Consider the following 13,595-nt stretch of genomic DNA (forward strand, 5'->3'; position numbering starts at 1 on the left):
TCTAGGATAACTGCCAGCAAACAAAGATATTTTTAAAAGCTCAAGGTTCAAATTATGTACAGAATGGTCATGTAAAGTTTATGTAGAAAGAACACATGAATGTATGCTTGCAAAAACACGAACAGCGACATAAATTAGCAGTAGAGAATATTCATGAGACCCTGAGTTTTACCCTCAACACTGCAAAAACAAAAACAACACACACACACACACACACACACACACACACACCCTTTCTCTACTGTTAACAGCACAAGAAATTCAAGCTACCTAAGGTGAGTGGGGGCTTTTCACTGGGTATTTTCTGTCTCTGCAATGTAACCATGCAAACATGTTAAAAAGAAGAGTTAATTTTAAAAAGGAGTAAGAACAGAGGTGGCAGGCAAAAGCACCCAAACTCATTTGGAAGGTCATTCTCCCCAGGTCATGGTGTTTCTGTGCCCCTGGGGCATCTTTTCAAGGACACCTGTCAGTCTCAGAGCTAAGGAAGGTGTGCCTCAAGCAAAAGGCACAGGTTCCTTGAGTGCCTCCTTCATTGCAGCTGCTCACTGATGTGGGAACCAAGGCGTTAGGACCAACAAATGGCTTTTCTGGCTGTTGTCGTTTCATGAATAATAAAATCCTTTGATTCAGACCCAAAAGCAGATGATTTCATGTAATACCAGAGTTCACACAATTTCAGCAGGCTAACTGGTTATGGCAAGGTAAACAAAGCATTTACAGGTCAACAAATGAAAATCAAAATACTATCAAATGACTAGAGTAGAGTACTTGCTTGGTATGCATCAATAAACTGGGTTGTGATCCCCAGTACTCCAAAATCAGCATCATCATCAAATGATGATGCTAAACAAAAAATGGGTAACGCCTTTTATGAGACACAGAAAAAACACAGCATCAGGGCCCAGAGAGGCAGCTCAGCAGCTGAGAGCGCTTCTTCTTGCAGACAACCTGGATTCAGTTCCCAGTGCCCACACAGTGGCTCACAACCATCAGCAACTCCAGTTCCAGAATATACGATGCCATCTTCCGACCTCCATGGGCACTAGACATGCATGTGGAACACATAAATATGCAGGTAAAACACACACACAAGAAACCAAAAATATAACACAAAAGATGCAAGCACAGTTGTGGATAAATAGCAATCTGAGAAGTTCAGGTAGTGGGTAAGGGGGGGGGGGCGAGTTTAAGTCCAGGTCTGGCTCACAGTGAATCCAAGTACAGCTTTGGCTACACCAGACCTGTCCTTAAAAAGTTCTAATCCAAAAAGTAATGCCCAAATAAGTTGCATAAATATTTGTGCAGGTAACATAGCTGGAAATAAATAAAGCCAACAACTACAAGGTAGCTTGGTGAGTAAAGTACTTGGGAGTGCAAACATAAGGACCTGAGTTTGGATCCCAGCACCCATGTAAAAGCAGGGCCTGGCCGCATGCATCTGTCACTCCAGGCTTGGCGAGGTGGGGACAGGTAGATGGATCCCTAGAGCTCTCTGGTCAGCTAGACTAGTGGAATTGATGAGTGACAGGTTTATTTAGTCACACCCTGTCTCAAAAACAAGATGGAGAGCAAGTAAAAGAAGAAGAAAACACCAATCTTTGGTCTCTATACACACACATACATATATACAAATACCTGCACATCTAGAAACATGTACACACATGCTAGAAAATTTTCTGTAAGGCTAATGTCACCAACACAACTTGAGACTCTAAATCCGAGAAAAATTGGTAAAACCAGTTACAGTGGGGGGTTTTGTTAAAATGTCTAAATCTGCCAGACTTACGTAGACCATGTTTGTTTTGCTAAGACTCCCTCTTAGCAAGGACACTGAATATTTCCATAATTCAACCAACTCACTTTATGTATTAATAAGCAGCTGATGTAGCCAGGTGTGATGGCACTTCTCTCTAACCCCTGCTGAGACAGATACAGGCAGATCTGAGTCTGAGCCCCACATGGTCTATACAGGGAGTAGCAAGGTGGTTAGGGATATCTAGGGCTATGCAGAGAATCTTCTCAAACAAAACAAGATTATTTTCACTCCATAGAAAACATGTTTTCTACATTCACTTATGTTCTAGTTTGTTTCTTTTGCTATGATAAGATTTTGACCAAGAGAAACTTGGGATCAAAGTGTTTATTTGGATTGTACTTACAGGTCACAAAACATCACTGAGGCATGTCAAGGAAGGAGCTCAAAAGAATTAAAGTACACACCATGGAGGATGCTTACAGGCTTGTTTACAGGCTCATGCTCAGCTACTTTTTTAAGAAAAAAAAAACCCACTGTTTTATGGATGAGTATTTTGTGTGTCTGTGGACCATGTGTGCCTGGTGCGCAGGGAATCAGACGTGGGCACAGATCCCCTGGAACTGGAGTTACAGAGGGTTGTGAGCTGTCTTGTGGAGGTTGGGAAGCAAAGCTGGGTTCTCTGTAAGAGCAGTTAAGTGCTCTTAATTGCTAAACTCTCTCCAGTCCCTCAGCTGCCTTTTGAATTCAGCCCAAGCCTTCCTGGGCTGCCTAGGATAGCACTGCCACAGCAGGCTGGACTCACTCTTATCAAACAGCAACTGAGAAAATGCTTCCAGAGACAAGGCTCCCGATCAGTCTAATCAGGCACTTCTTCAGTTGGTTTGTGTCATGTTGACAGCTAAAACTATGAGAGTCATCATGATTTAAATAAAGGAATGAGGTATTTAACCACAAATATATCAATGAATTTCAAAAAGAGTGTATGGACTACACTCTAACATCAGAATCAAAATGACTTTCTACCGTATCTTCCTACCAAAGTTATCTTTGAAATTAGTAAAAGAAATAAAACATATTAAGTTGGTAAAGGCTATTAAAGTTTTTTAAAAGATTTATTAATTTATTATTTATACATTATTCTGCCTACATGTGTGCCTGCACACCAGAAGAGAGCACCAGATCTCATTATAGATGGTTATGAGCCACCATGTAGTTGCTGGGTACTGAACTCAGGACCTTTGGAAGAACAGATAGTGCCATTTATATAAAGAGTGAACAAAGTGAATCCAGAACAACCAAGGCTACACAGAGAAATCCTATTTTGGGATGGGAGAGTGAAAAGAAATAAGCTATTATCTTCTTTTAAAATATCAACTAAATAGTTTAGCACAAGTACAACAACATATATTACAAAGAAAAAAAGGTCAAAGATATTTTAAAGATTAAAAATGTAAGGAAACATCATGTGAAATGTTACACTGATGAAATATAAAATTTAGAGAACATTATTACTCCTGATTTTGGGTGCTGGGAAGAGGGTCTCATGGAGCAAGGTTGGCCTGAACTCCTGCTTCTTCTGCTCCCGCTCCTGGATGCTGTCATTACATAACTGCGCCATCACACTCAGGAACAGAAAAGGATTATTTTCAAATAAAGTTCCCAGAATGAAAATGAGAAGGACTATACTGATGGAGCTGTCAGTAGTCTGTCTTTAAAGAGTGGATGGTCACAGCTGTGTTGTAGCTGATAGAGAGCAGCACTTCCTAAATACATAGACAACTTCAGAGCAAAGGAAGAGGTTCCAATTCATAATCTTTGCCTGTGTTAACCTCTGTAGCAATGTTTTTAAATACTCCTTTATCAAGATATAAAAGTCCAGCAACATCAGAAATCAATACAATTTAATTAGAGCATTAGAAAAATCTACCAACACAATCTAACAGCAAAAGAGGGGGAGGGGGGAGGGAGGAAGAGAAAGAGAGAGAGAGAGAGAGAGAGAGAGAGAGAGAGAGAGAGAGAGAGAGAGAAGGAAAGCAAAGACCTAGAGTCCCAGCACTTGGAGAGGCCAAGGCAAGAGACTTTGTAAGATTGAAGCCAGCCTGGGCTACAGATTTTGTTTCAAAAATAAACTTAAATAAATGATGCTGCTTTTTGTTTTAAAAGAGAAGAAAATGACACACACACTACTCAAGTTCAAAGCCATCACCCATTCAGCAGGTTAAGGAAAAGCAGCGTGCCCCACCCACAGTGCATGGTTATCTTACTATTAGTAAGCTTACAAGTGATTCAATAAGCCAAGGAAACTCGAAGAAATGCTCAGTAACAACTCACTTTCAGATGACATGTACATGCCCACGGAATCCAGACCTACTAAAGCCAGGGTTAGAGCCCATTCTGAAATGCCCTACAGCTGTGTGCCAGTGCTTGGTCCCCACACTGTGGTTCCATGTAGGTGAGAAGTGGGTCATTGTTGGGCACACTTTTGAAGAGCGTAACAGGGCCACTGCCACATGCTCTCTTGTACTCTCTGCTTCCCGAACACCAAGAAACAGGATAAATTTCCTTGGTCAAGCATCACTACCTGAAAGCATGAGTAAAAAACCAGTCTTCTCCTTTTTAGCTGGCTTCCTGGGCATTTTTGTCACAGCCGATGAAAAGCAAGCTAACAAAGCCAGCAACAGTTAGCATGGGGAAGTGTCACTCTTAGCCCCAAGAGTAGGAGTAACTCTCCACACCAGGGACATAGTTCTGTGGATCTAAACAAATGCAGACAAGCATGTACACAGTATCTTGGTGGATGATCTCACGCTCTGAGACCTCAGCTTACATCCGTTTTCCTCAATAGATAAAGCTATCAGAATATAAGCCTGAGTATTCTGTGAATTTTTATAGATAGTTAATATATACTTTACAAATAAACTTCAAATTTTCAAAGTTAGCAACTTCTGGAAGTCTGCAGAAGATACAAGTTACTAAGTATACGGAAAGAGAATTCTTGTTGAAGCATTTAATATGATTAACACCAACCTAGCTGAGTTGGTGTCAATATTTAGGAATTCAAACAGGAAATGATAGTCATGTGACCAAAAGACTCAGCTTCGCAGACTCACCTGTACTAAACTTTATGATAGCATAACATAACAGATGCTTTGCTTAGGCACTAAAAACGTCACCTCCAAACAGACACACCACCAATCTCAGAAGTGGTATTCTGGGGCTTTGCCTTTAAAGCAATTAGAACTCCCCATGCCCAAGACAGGGAGGCATGTTACCAATGTGCCACACCTTTCTGTAACCCCTAGACCAGTACAGCTAGAGATTCCTTCTCCATCATCAAGCCCTCAGGCTAGTTTTAAAATTAACAACTACATAAAATTTTATGAACACTTCGCTTCTTACTGTAAATGTTTATAGACAGATGTAGGCCTAGATATCGTTCAGAATGGCTATACCCTTGCTTCTAAGCACAGCAGCATGTGTGTGTGTGCATGGTCTGTGTGCTTTGTTGTCAATAACTGTTAAGTAGAATAGATAGCATTAGGGGCAAATTCTTGACTCTTGAGAAGAAAACTGTTTTTTTTTAAAGATTGCTAACACACCTTTCAAATTACTTTGTTTTGTGTTTCTTTTTGGTTCATTAAAACTTTATAGGGATTTTTAGAGGGCTCACTAAGGTCACAGAGTCACCTACATTAACCCTTGTTCCTTATAATAATAGTCAGCCCAGAGACTCCCACACTACAAGAGGGCACTGATATATATATTACATCATATTACATCTCAATTGTTATCCCATCCCTTGTATCCTCCCATTCCTCCCTCCCTCCCATTTTTCCCTTACTCCCCTCCCCTATGACTGTGACTGAAGGGGATCTCCTCCCCCTCTATATGCTCATAGGATATCAAGTCTCTTCTTGGTAGCCTGCTATCCTTCCTCTGAGTGCCACCAGGCCTCCCCATCCAGGGGATGTGGTCAGATATAGGGCACCAGAGTTCATGTGAAAGTCAGACCCCACTCTCCACTCAACTGTGGAGAATGTCCTGTCCATTGGGTAGATCTGTGTAGAGGTTTGAAGTTTACTGCACATATTGTCCTTGGCTGGTGCCAAAGTTTGAGCAGGACCCCTGGGCCCAGATCTGCCCACCATAATGTTCTTCTTGTAGATTTCTAGGATCCTCTGGATCCTTCTATTTCCCCATTCTCCCATGCTTCTCTCACCTAGAGTCCCAATAGGATGTCCTCCCCTCTGTCCCACTTTCCTGGTAAGTGAAGACTTTCATGGGACATGCCCCTTGGGCTAGTGTCCAGATATAAGTGAGTATATACCATTTGACTCTTTCTGCTTCTGGGTTAACTCACTCATTATGATCATTTCTAGTTCAATCCATTTGTCCACAAATTTCGGAAATTCCTTGTTTTTAGTAGCTGAGTAGTATTCCATAGTGTAACTGTACCACAGTTTCTTTAGAGGGCACTACTTTTAATCCTCGAATGTCATTTCTTCTTTTTTCTTAATGGCGTTTAGATATGCACTAAGTTCCTCTATTTACTTATTTCTTTACATTAGAAGATAGCATATTACATATAAATATCCCAGGCTGGCCTCAGTCTCAGTTGTGCTAAAGTTATAGGCAAATACCACAAAATCCAACTGAAGTTTGAATTTCTTATTAGTTAAGAAGGTACTATTTTATTTTTAATTCCAAAATTTACTCCATTTGACACTGAAGATGGTACTAGTAGGGTCAAGATGCAATATCCTAGTCAAACATACCAAACCTAAAGCAACTGCCAGTTAGTGCCAGAATGATAGACAAATACATGGTGATAATAAAGTTTCAGTCTCCATTTCCTGCATTTATTTTTTCCTATGAGTTTTCTATTGCATTTATATATATTTAAAAAACTTTATCCCTACTCTTAACAGTGTATTATTTATTATAGATTTGTTTGAGAGTTATTTATTTTTATGTGTATAGTATGTCTGTGCCACATATATACAGTGCCCACAGAAGCCAAAAGAGGGCCTGGAACTGAAGTTACGTAGAGTTGTGAGCCACCATGTGGGTGCTGGGAACTGAACCCAGGCCCTTTGGAAGAACAATAAGTGCTCTAACAACTGAGAAATCTCTTCAGTCCCTCATTTAGTATATATTCTTAAAAACAGTCTTTTGTTTGTTTGTTTCTGAACATAGTTGTCACAAACATTACTTTTTCTTTAAGCCTAACCTAAAAGATTTTAGTCAACACAGCAGTTCTCAAAGTGTAGAGACATAAGGAAGTCTTGGCCAGCCTTTTCATTTAACAAAACCAAGACACCTACAAAACACACACACACACACACACACACACACACACACACACACACACACACACACACACACACACTTCAAGGTGGTGACAGGGCCTGTGTACCCTTCGCTGTTCCAGAACTAGCTCTGTAGACCAGGCTGGCCTCAGACTCACAGAGATCTGCCTGCCTGTTTCCCCAATGCTGGGACAAAAGGCGTGCGCCACCATTACTGGGCTAAAACTATTTTTATGTTAACATCATTTTCCTTTTTCATTCTCAGTTTCTCCTATGTACTAGTGGAATTTTCCAGGGCATCTGATGTGTTCTATTACAAAAAACCTGATTGTAGAAAAATGTGATAATTCTTTGTCATTAAGCCAGATATTAAGATTTAAAAGAAATACAAAACAATTCTACTCTTGCCATTAAATGTTTTAGAAAATGTTATTTTCACGTATTAATAGATACAACCTAGTTAATAGATAATTTTTACACATATAAAGGTATCTTAAGATGAGAATTTGAGCCCTTCCTGCCACTTAAATTTTGCTTTATAACATGGAGTTCACATTATTTATGGCAATGTTAAATTGAAATGTTATTTTAAGGCACTGAACTTACCATTATAGGTTATTCTTGGTTTTGTTAAACACATCACAAGATGCAAATCCATTTCATCTGAGGGTACAAATTTTGAGCATACCGGGCACTTAAATCCTAAAACATAAAGGAAAGCTGGTTATTTAACTATTCTGAATATCAAACTATAGTTTTTAAAAGGCATAGAAAACCAAAAGCATTTAAAACTTCAACATTAGACTTACAATACATTATAGTATTTAAATACAACTTAATTTGGGAAAAAAAGGTTTGTGACTAGAATCAATGACTTAAATCAATGTATAGAGATTGCCCCACTATCTTAATAAACAAGTTAAATGAGAAAAGTGAGCTCTACCTAAATCCCCATATCTATTCCTATTTTTTAGATTATTCTCATTTTAAAATCTGTTCCCCACACATGTGCACAATTTCATATTAGAATAGCTTTCTATGCTGATCATCTTTATGAAAAATATTGTTCCCATTTGACCCAGTAGTCACATTCTTTATAGCTACACAGTAATGCTGGTTTGAATGAAAATGTTCCCCACAAGCCCCTTTTTGAATGTTTCATCCCAGTTGATGGAGCTCTTTGGGAAGGATTAGGAGGTGTGGCCTTACTGGAGAACGCTTAGCTCTTAGCTACTGCATGGTCAATAGACTCACCCTCTGAATCTGTAAATCTCAGTAAATTCTTCTATATGTTGTCTTGGTCATGGTGTCTCTTTACATCAATAGAAAAGACAGTACCTTAGCAAATATTCTACCCAACCAATATTTTAAACACATATCTGAGAAAGAATGCAAGAGCTTTGAGAAGAGCAAAAGCAGGTCTATTATCTAAAAGTCTTGAGGCCTACATTATCAGTTGCTAAACTTGGAGATGCTTTGTGTTTGCACCTCAAGAGTTCCTATGTTCAAAGCTTCAATACCAACTTGTTTGATGTACCGCCTTTTACAATGAGACTCTAGTATGTGGGTGTTAGGTCACTGAGAACATGTGCTCCAAAACTGAAAGCAGGGCTTATGGGACTCTCGAGCAATTTTCCCAAGAGCAAGTTGCTATGCAAGTCTCAGCCTGAGCCTTTAATTGCTCCCTAGCTTCTTGTCTGGCAAAGCAACGTCTCCCCTCCACGTGCACACCTGCCATTCTGGTGGTGCCAACCATTAGAAGGCCATTATCAGGGCCAAGTCCATGAGCCTCCAGACATGTGAGCTAAAGCAGCCTTATGAAATCAACCATGCTTGGGTACTTCATTACAGTAATGTAGAACTGACATTATAATAAGTAGCCTTTCTGCCACACCATACTAAGTTCTCACGCTGAAAACAAAAACAAAAACAAAACAAACATCAGCCAGTGGTGGTGCACCCCTTTAATCCTAGCACTCAGGAGGCAGAGGCAGGTGGATGTCTGTGAGTTTGAGGCCAGACTGGTCTACAGAGTGAGTCCAGGATAGTTACTGTCTCAAAAAGCAAACAAAGAAAGAAAAGAAAAGAAAAACACCAAGGATTCTGTAGTTATTTAAGTGGGCAAAATTTCTAAACAGCACCATGGTATCTTTGGTGTGACAACATACTTAAGACAAGATATACCTATGTATACTCCTGTCAATTTGAAGATAATTATGAAGAATGTAGACAAAGCCTTTAACATGTAAGAAACCTCAAAACAATACAAGCATCAGTCCCCTAAGAAAACTTGAACAGTTCAAACCCTGGCCCTGGCCCTAAATACCTTAGGACTCTAATTTATGTGGGTTGTTACTATTTGCTTTCTTTGACTTCCTTTTATATATTGAAGGCTTTCCCCCCAAATGTTCTCAGTTGTCCAGTTATGATAATTCAAGATGACACTGCATCCGCGAAATAAAAATGAGAGGCTTGGAAACAGTGATAGAGAAATGGAAGAAAGGTACTAGGGCTGGCAAGGCGACTCAGCAGGCCCCTGACAGGCAGCCTGAGGACCTGTTGAATCGTCTGAACGCAGGCAAAGATCTAAGATGAGAAGAGACTCAACAGCTGTCCTCTGACCTCTACATTTATCATGGCTCATGGGACTCAAATACACATTTTACACACACACACAAAATCAAAGTTCAAAAATTTTATAGAAACTTAAAATTCACATAGAAAGATGGGCTCTTAATTTAAGGTAATACTAATGTCAATTAATAATAATTATCATTTACTATGTATGAGAAAATTATCTAGATGCTTTAAATATATCAATTTATCCCTGCACGATTTGAATTCAGTCTTAATACTTTAAAGATAAAACAGACAGGCTAAGACCATAGACACACACACACACACACACACACACACACACACACACACACACACACACGAAAGAGCTGGATGCAAGAGGATTTAAAGAGCACTTCACCACAAGTCCACACAGCCTCTTCAGTCTCCCAGGAAGTAGAACCAAAAGTCAAGCAAGGCATATAAAATAAAATCAGTTCAGGTACTCTATTATCCAATTAAACAGAAGCACAGAAGTGAGGAAAGAGGGAATCCAACATTCTTTTCTAGGCTGTAGTTAATCAGTATAGAAAATGATAGACTATAAAAATAAAACAGATAGCCATGCCAAAGTATATTACTATGAAATAAAAAACCAATAGACGTAAAAAAAATAAAAATAAAAAGATTAAGAAGAAAAAAAAGCAAAGTAAAATAGCTAAAAGCAGGCCTTTTTATTTTTCTGTAGCTAGGTTTAAGTGCTTTTCAGAACCTGAATGGCATTTGTCTTGTCAACATAGCCGGAAGCTAGAAGGCAAGTCAAGCAGTAACTTCTAAATCCTAGGCAGGCACTCATTTAAGGCATATCTAAAGTACTGCAACTTCCACTGCATTGAGAAACAGGTAAGGCACCAAAACCCTTTACCACCTATGCCTATTTTCAAGAAGCTTCCAGAGCATGCACTCCTCTAAACCAAGGGACCAGAGCATGCCCAAGAGAAGTGAAGGTGAAGTCTTTGGTGAAAAACCATGTCTCTTAGACTAGGAGGCTGGAAACGCTAAATGAAGAGAAGGCTGTCTAGAAATGATTCAGACTAATATAGTTATTGAGATACAGTGTGGGAATACTTTCAGAATTCTTAGAAGAAAAAAATGAGTATCAAAAAATATGTATCCTCAAATATTCAGAAACTCAGGACACAAAAATCCAGGCATGAACAAGCCAGTGAAGGATTAATACATATATGTAAGCACACTTCCAAATGTCTCTCTATAACTCTCTTCCAGATGGACCTATCTTCCACCATAAACAACTTTTGTTGTTGCTTGCTTTTCAAGGCAGGGTTTCTCTGTGTAACCTGGCTGTCCTTGAACTCAGAGATCTGCTTGCTTCTGCCTCCCAAATGCTGGGATTAAAGACATGAGAAGGAAAAGACATTACTGCTTCTAGGTATGGTGAAAGTTTATTGTAGAAGCAGACACATCTAGAAGAGTCTAGAGTGGTCAGGAGCCTGACCGTGTGAAGACAGAGAGATGGTAAGGGAGAGAGGAGAGAGGGGAACAAGGGGCAGCAGCCAGGAGGCCAAAGGTACAAAATGGGGTGGGTAAGCAAAGTGTCTGCGCTATACAGGAAAGACAGAGCCTCTGAGGAAAAAGCAGCCCAGTCCCAGGGCTAGAGAATTCAGGGTATAGTGTGGTGGTATGCCACCTTTACCCTGTAACAGGTAGGGACTGAGGGATGCTGGGAAAACCTGGAGGCCAGGTCTGCTTTGAAATGTTAAATAAGCTGTTTTTCCTGGTTTGAGACCTGACATCTGGGTATAATTGTACTACGAGCTATGATAATGAAAACGTAGATAATGCTAGGTACACATTGGCATCTTGATAAGAATTAAAGAGATTATAAAGGAAGTGCAACTATTCGTCAAACAGAGATTGTTCTTTTCAATATTCAAGCCACTCCATAAGTATAAAATCCACATGCCTGCCTGCTGGGCGTTAGTGGTGCAGGCCTTCAATCCCAGCATATGGGAGGCAGAGACAGGGGGATCTCTGTGAGTTTGAGGCCAGCCTGCTCTACAGAGTGAGTTCCAGGACAGCCAAAGCCACACACACAGAGAAACTCAAAACAAAAACTCAAAACTCAAAAAACAAAACAATCCACAGGCCTATGAAGAATAAATGTGACATACCTGTTGTATCACTTATACTGTACAGAATAAAACTGTGAACATCAGTACAGGTAAATAGCTAATGCCTGTCTATGGTTGATGACTGAGACAAAAAGATTCCTTTTTCTCAATGGCCTAACGACACTTTTACTCACTACGGGTACACTGTATTCTTCTAGAAACCACCCACCAATCACAAGTAAAAGAGGACTGATCTCAACCTTAGCCTTGTAACACTGTATCAGCAGGGTGAGTAACAGGGAGATTTTCTCTCCCCCCAAAATGGGCAAAAATCACCTTTACCATCAGTTAGAACCTACTGCAGAATAAGAGGGTAGGTGAGTAACCAGGCCGTTCTTACTATTTGTGCTGTTAGAACCTCAGGGCCTCAGCAAAATGAGGCAAGACCTTAATGAGTGATGGAAAGTCCCATCTCTCTCTAGTCCTTACTGTGAGATTTACAGAGCAATACATTATTCTACAATGACAGAAGGTTATCTAGATGCAATTTTATTAACCATAGGAGGTCCTGCTTTCCATGACAATAGAGAAGAATCTAACCTCCCTACATTAAAGTCCAGACAGCAGGGAAAGAAAGGTATCCCATGTTAGGCTGGCTGTGAGCATGGCACTGATGCAGGCTTGTAGGTTCTTGTATTTCTTCTTTCTTTCTTTCTTTCTTTTTTTTTTTTTTCGAGACAGGGTTTCTCTGTGTAACCTTGGCTGTCCAGGAGTCACTTTGTAGACCAGGCTGGCCTTGAACTCACAGTGATCCGCCTGCCTCTGCCTCCCCAGTGCTGGGATTAAAGGCATGCACCACCATGCCCAGCCAGGTTCTTATATTTTAACCGTTATAATACTTTAACTGGCTAATAATTTCTAGATGGAAATGGTAGGTGGGCTTAAGCTTCTCTAAGTATATATAAACTGAATTTAAAAACAGTGGAACAAATTAAAGATGTGTTTACAAGACATTTTCCAAAGTAATCTCCATTTGCTCTACAGGCAATACAGACCTCCAACTACGCTATCTGTCCTCTCATGTCTTCAGTAATGGAACTAGAAAAGGTAGAAGGAGCCTAGAAACTCACCTGGTTCAATTGCTCACTTAAAGAGGATACAGGTCCAAACTGGAAGAAATCCAAAGTGGCAGAACTGAGCTCTGCTTCTGGCTTACTGTACAGTGACTCCTGTTGTGCAAGATCATTACAGCAGACACGCCCATCTGTCTCTGTACTCAACTTTGCATACCATTTCCCATTATCATCTTAGTGCAAATTTAGTGAAATCATTAAATTCTTTTCCTCTAAGAGAATAACTATGGCACACCTCTGTGGTTTTGCTCAAGCAATTATGCCTTGGTTTCTTGTTTTTGTTTACAAATCTATTTCCATCTCTTCAAGTTTTATCATGTAATCCTTAGAGCTTAAACCCCAAACACCCTCCACTGACCTTTCTATTCATTCCATGTGCCATCACTGTTTCTATGTAGGCCTTATCTCTGTCAGGAACGATCTGTGAGTCAAAAGCTAAACATCTTTATATACTGTATATGTACTCTATCCCCACTTCCTCTCTCACCTAGACCTATGGACAATACTGAATACCTAGATCAAGTTAGCTTGAATTCTACAAAGAACAAAGAACTGTAATTACTATTAATCATAATTGCAGGCAGTCAAGCCCTAACCAGCTAAGGATTTTCCAAATTTATTTAAAAGGAAAAATTGTTTCAAATATTCCAATAAGAAGAAAAAGAATCAATTCCTATAACCAAACAAGTTTTATGGTAAGTAATAC

General features: G+C 39.7%; 1 protein-coding gene across 2 annotated transcripts in view; it reads right to left on the bottom strand.

The window, feature by feature from the left end:
- ZNRF2 (zinc and ring finger 2) overlaps positions 1-13,595 on the bottom strand; it is a 71,723-nt gene that overhangs the window by 22,681 nt on the left and 35,447 nt on the right. For both annotated transcript variants that reach the window (XM_084787589.1, XM_084787588.1), the window contains exon 2: positions 7,675-7,770. In XM_084787589.1, the coding sequence (XP_084643715.1) occupies positions 7,675-7,770 (96 nt within the window). The remainder of the gene's footprint in view (positions 1-7,674; positions 7,771-13,595) is intronic.

This window comes from Acomys minous, assembly GCF_964271855.1.
Source record: "Acomys minous genome assembly, chromosome: 6".
NCBI lineage: Eukaryota > Metazoa > Chordata > Mammalia > Rodentia > Muridae > Acomys > Acomys minous.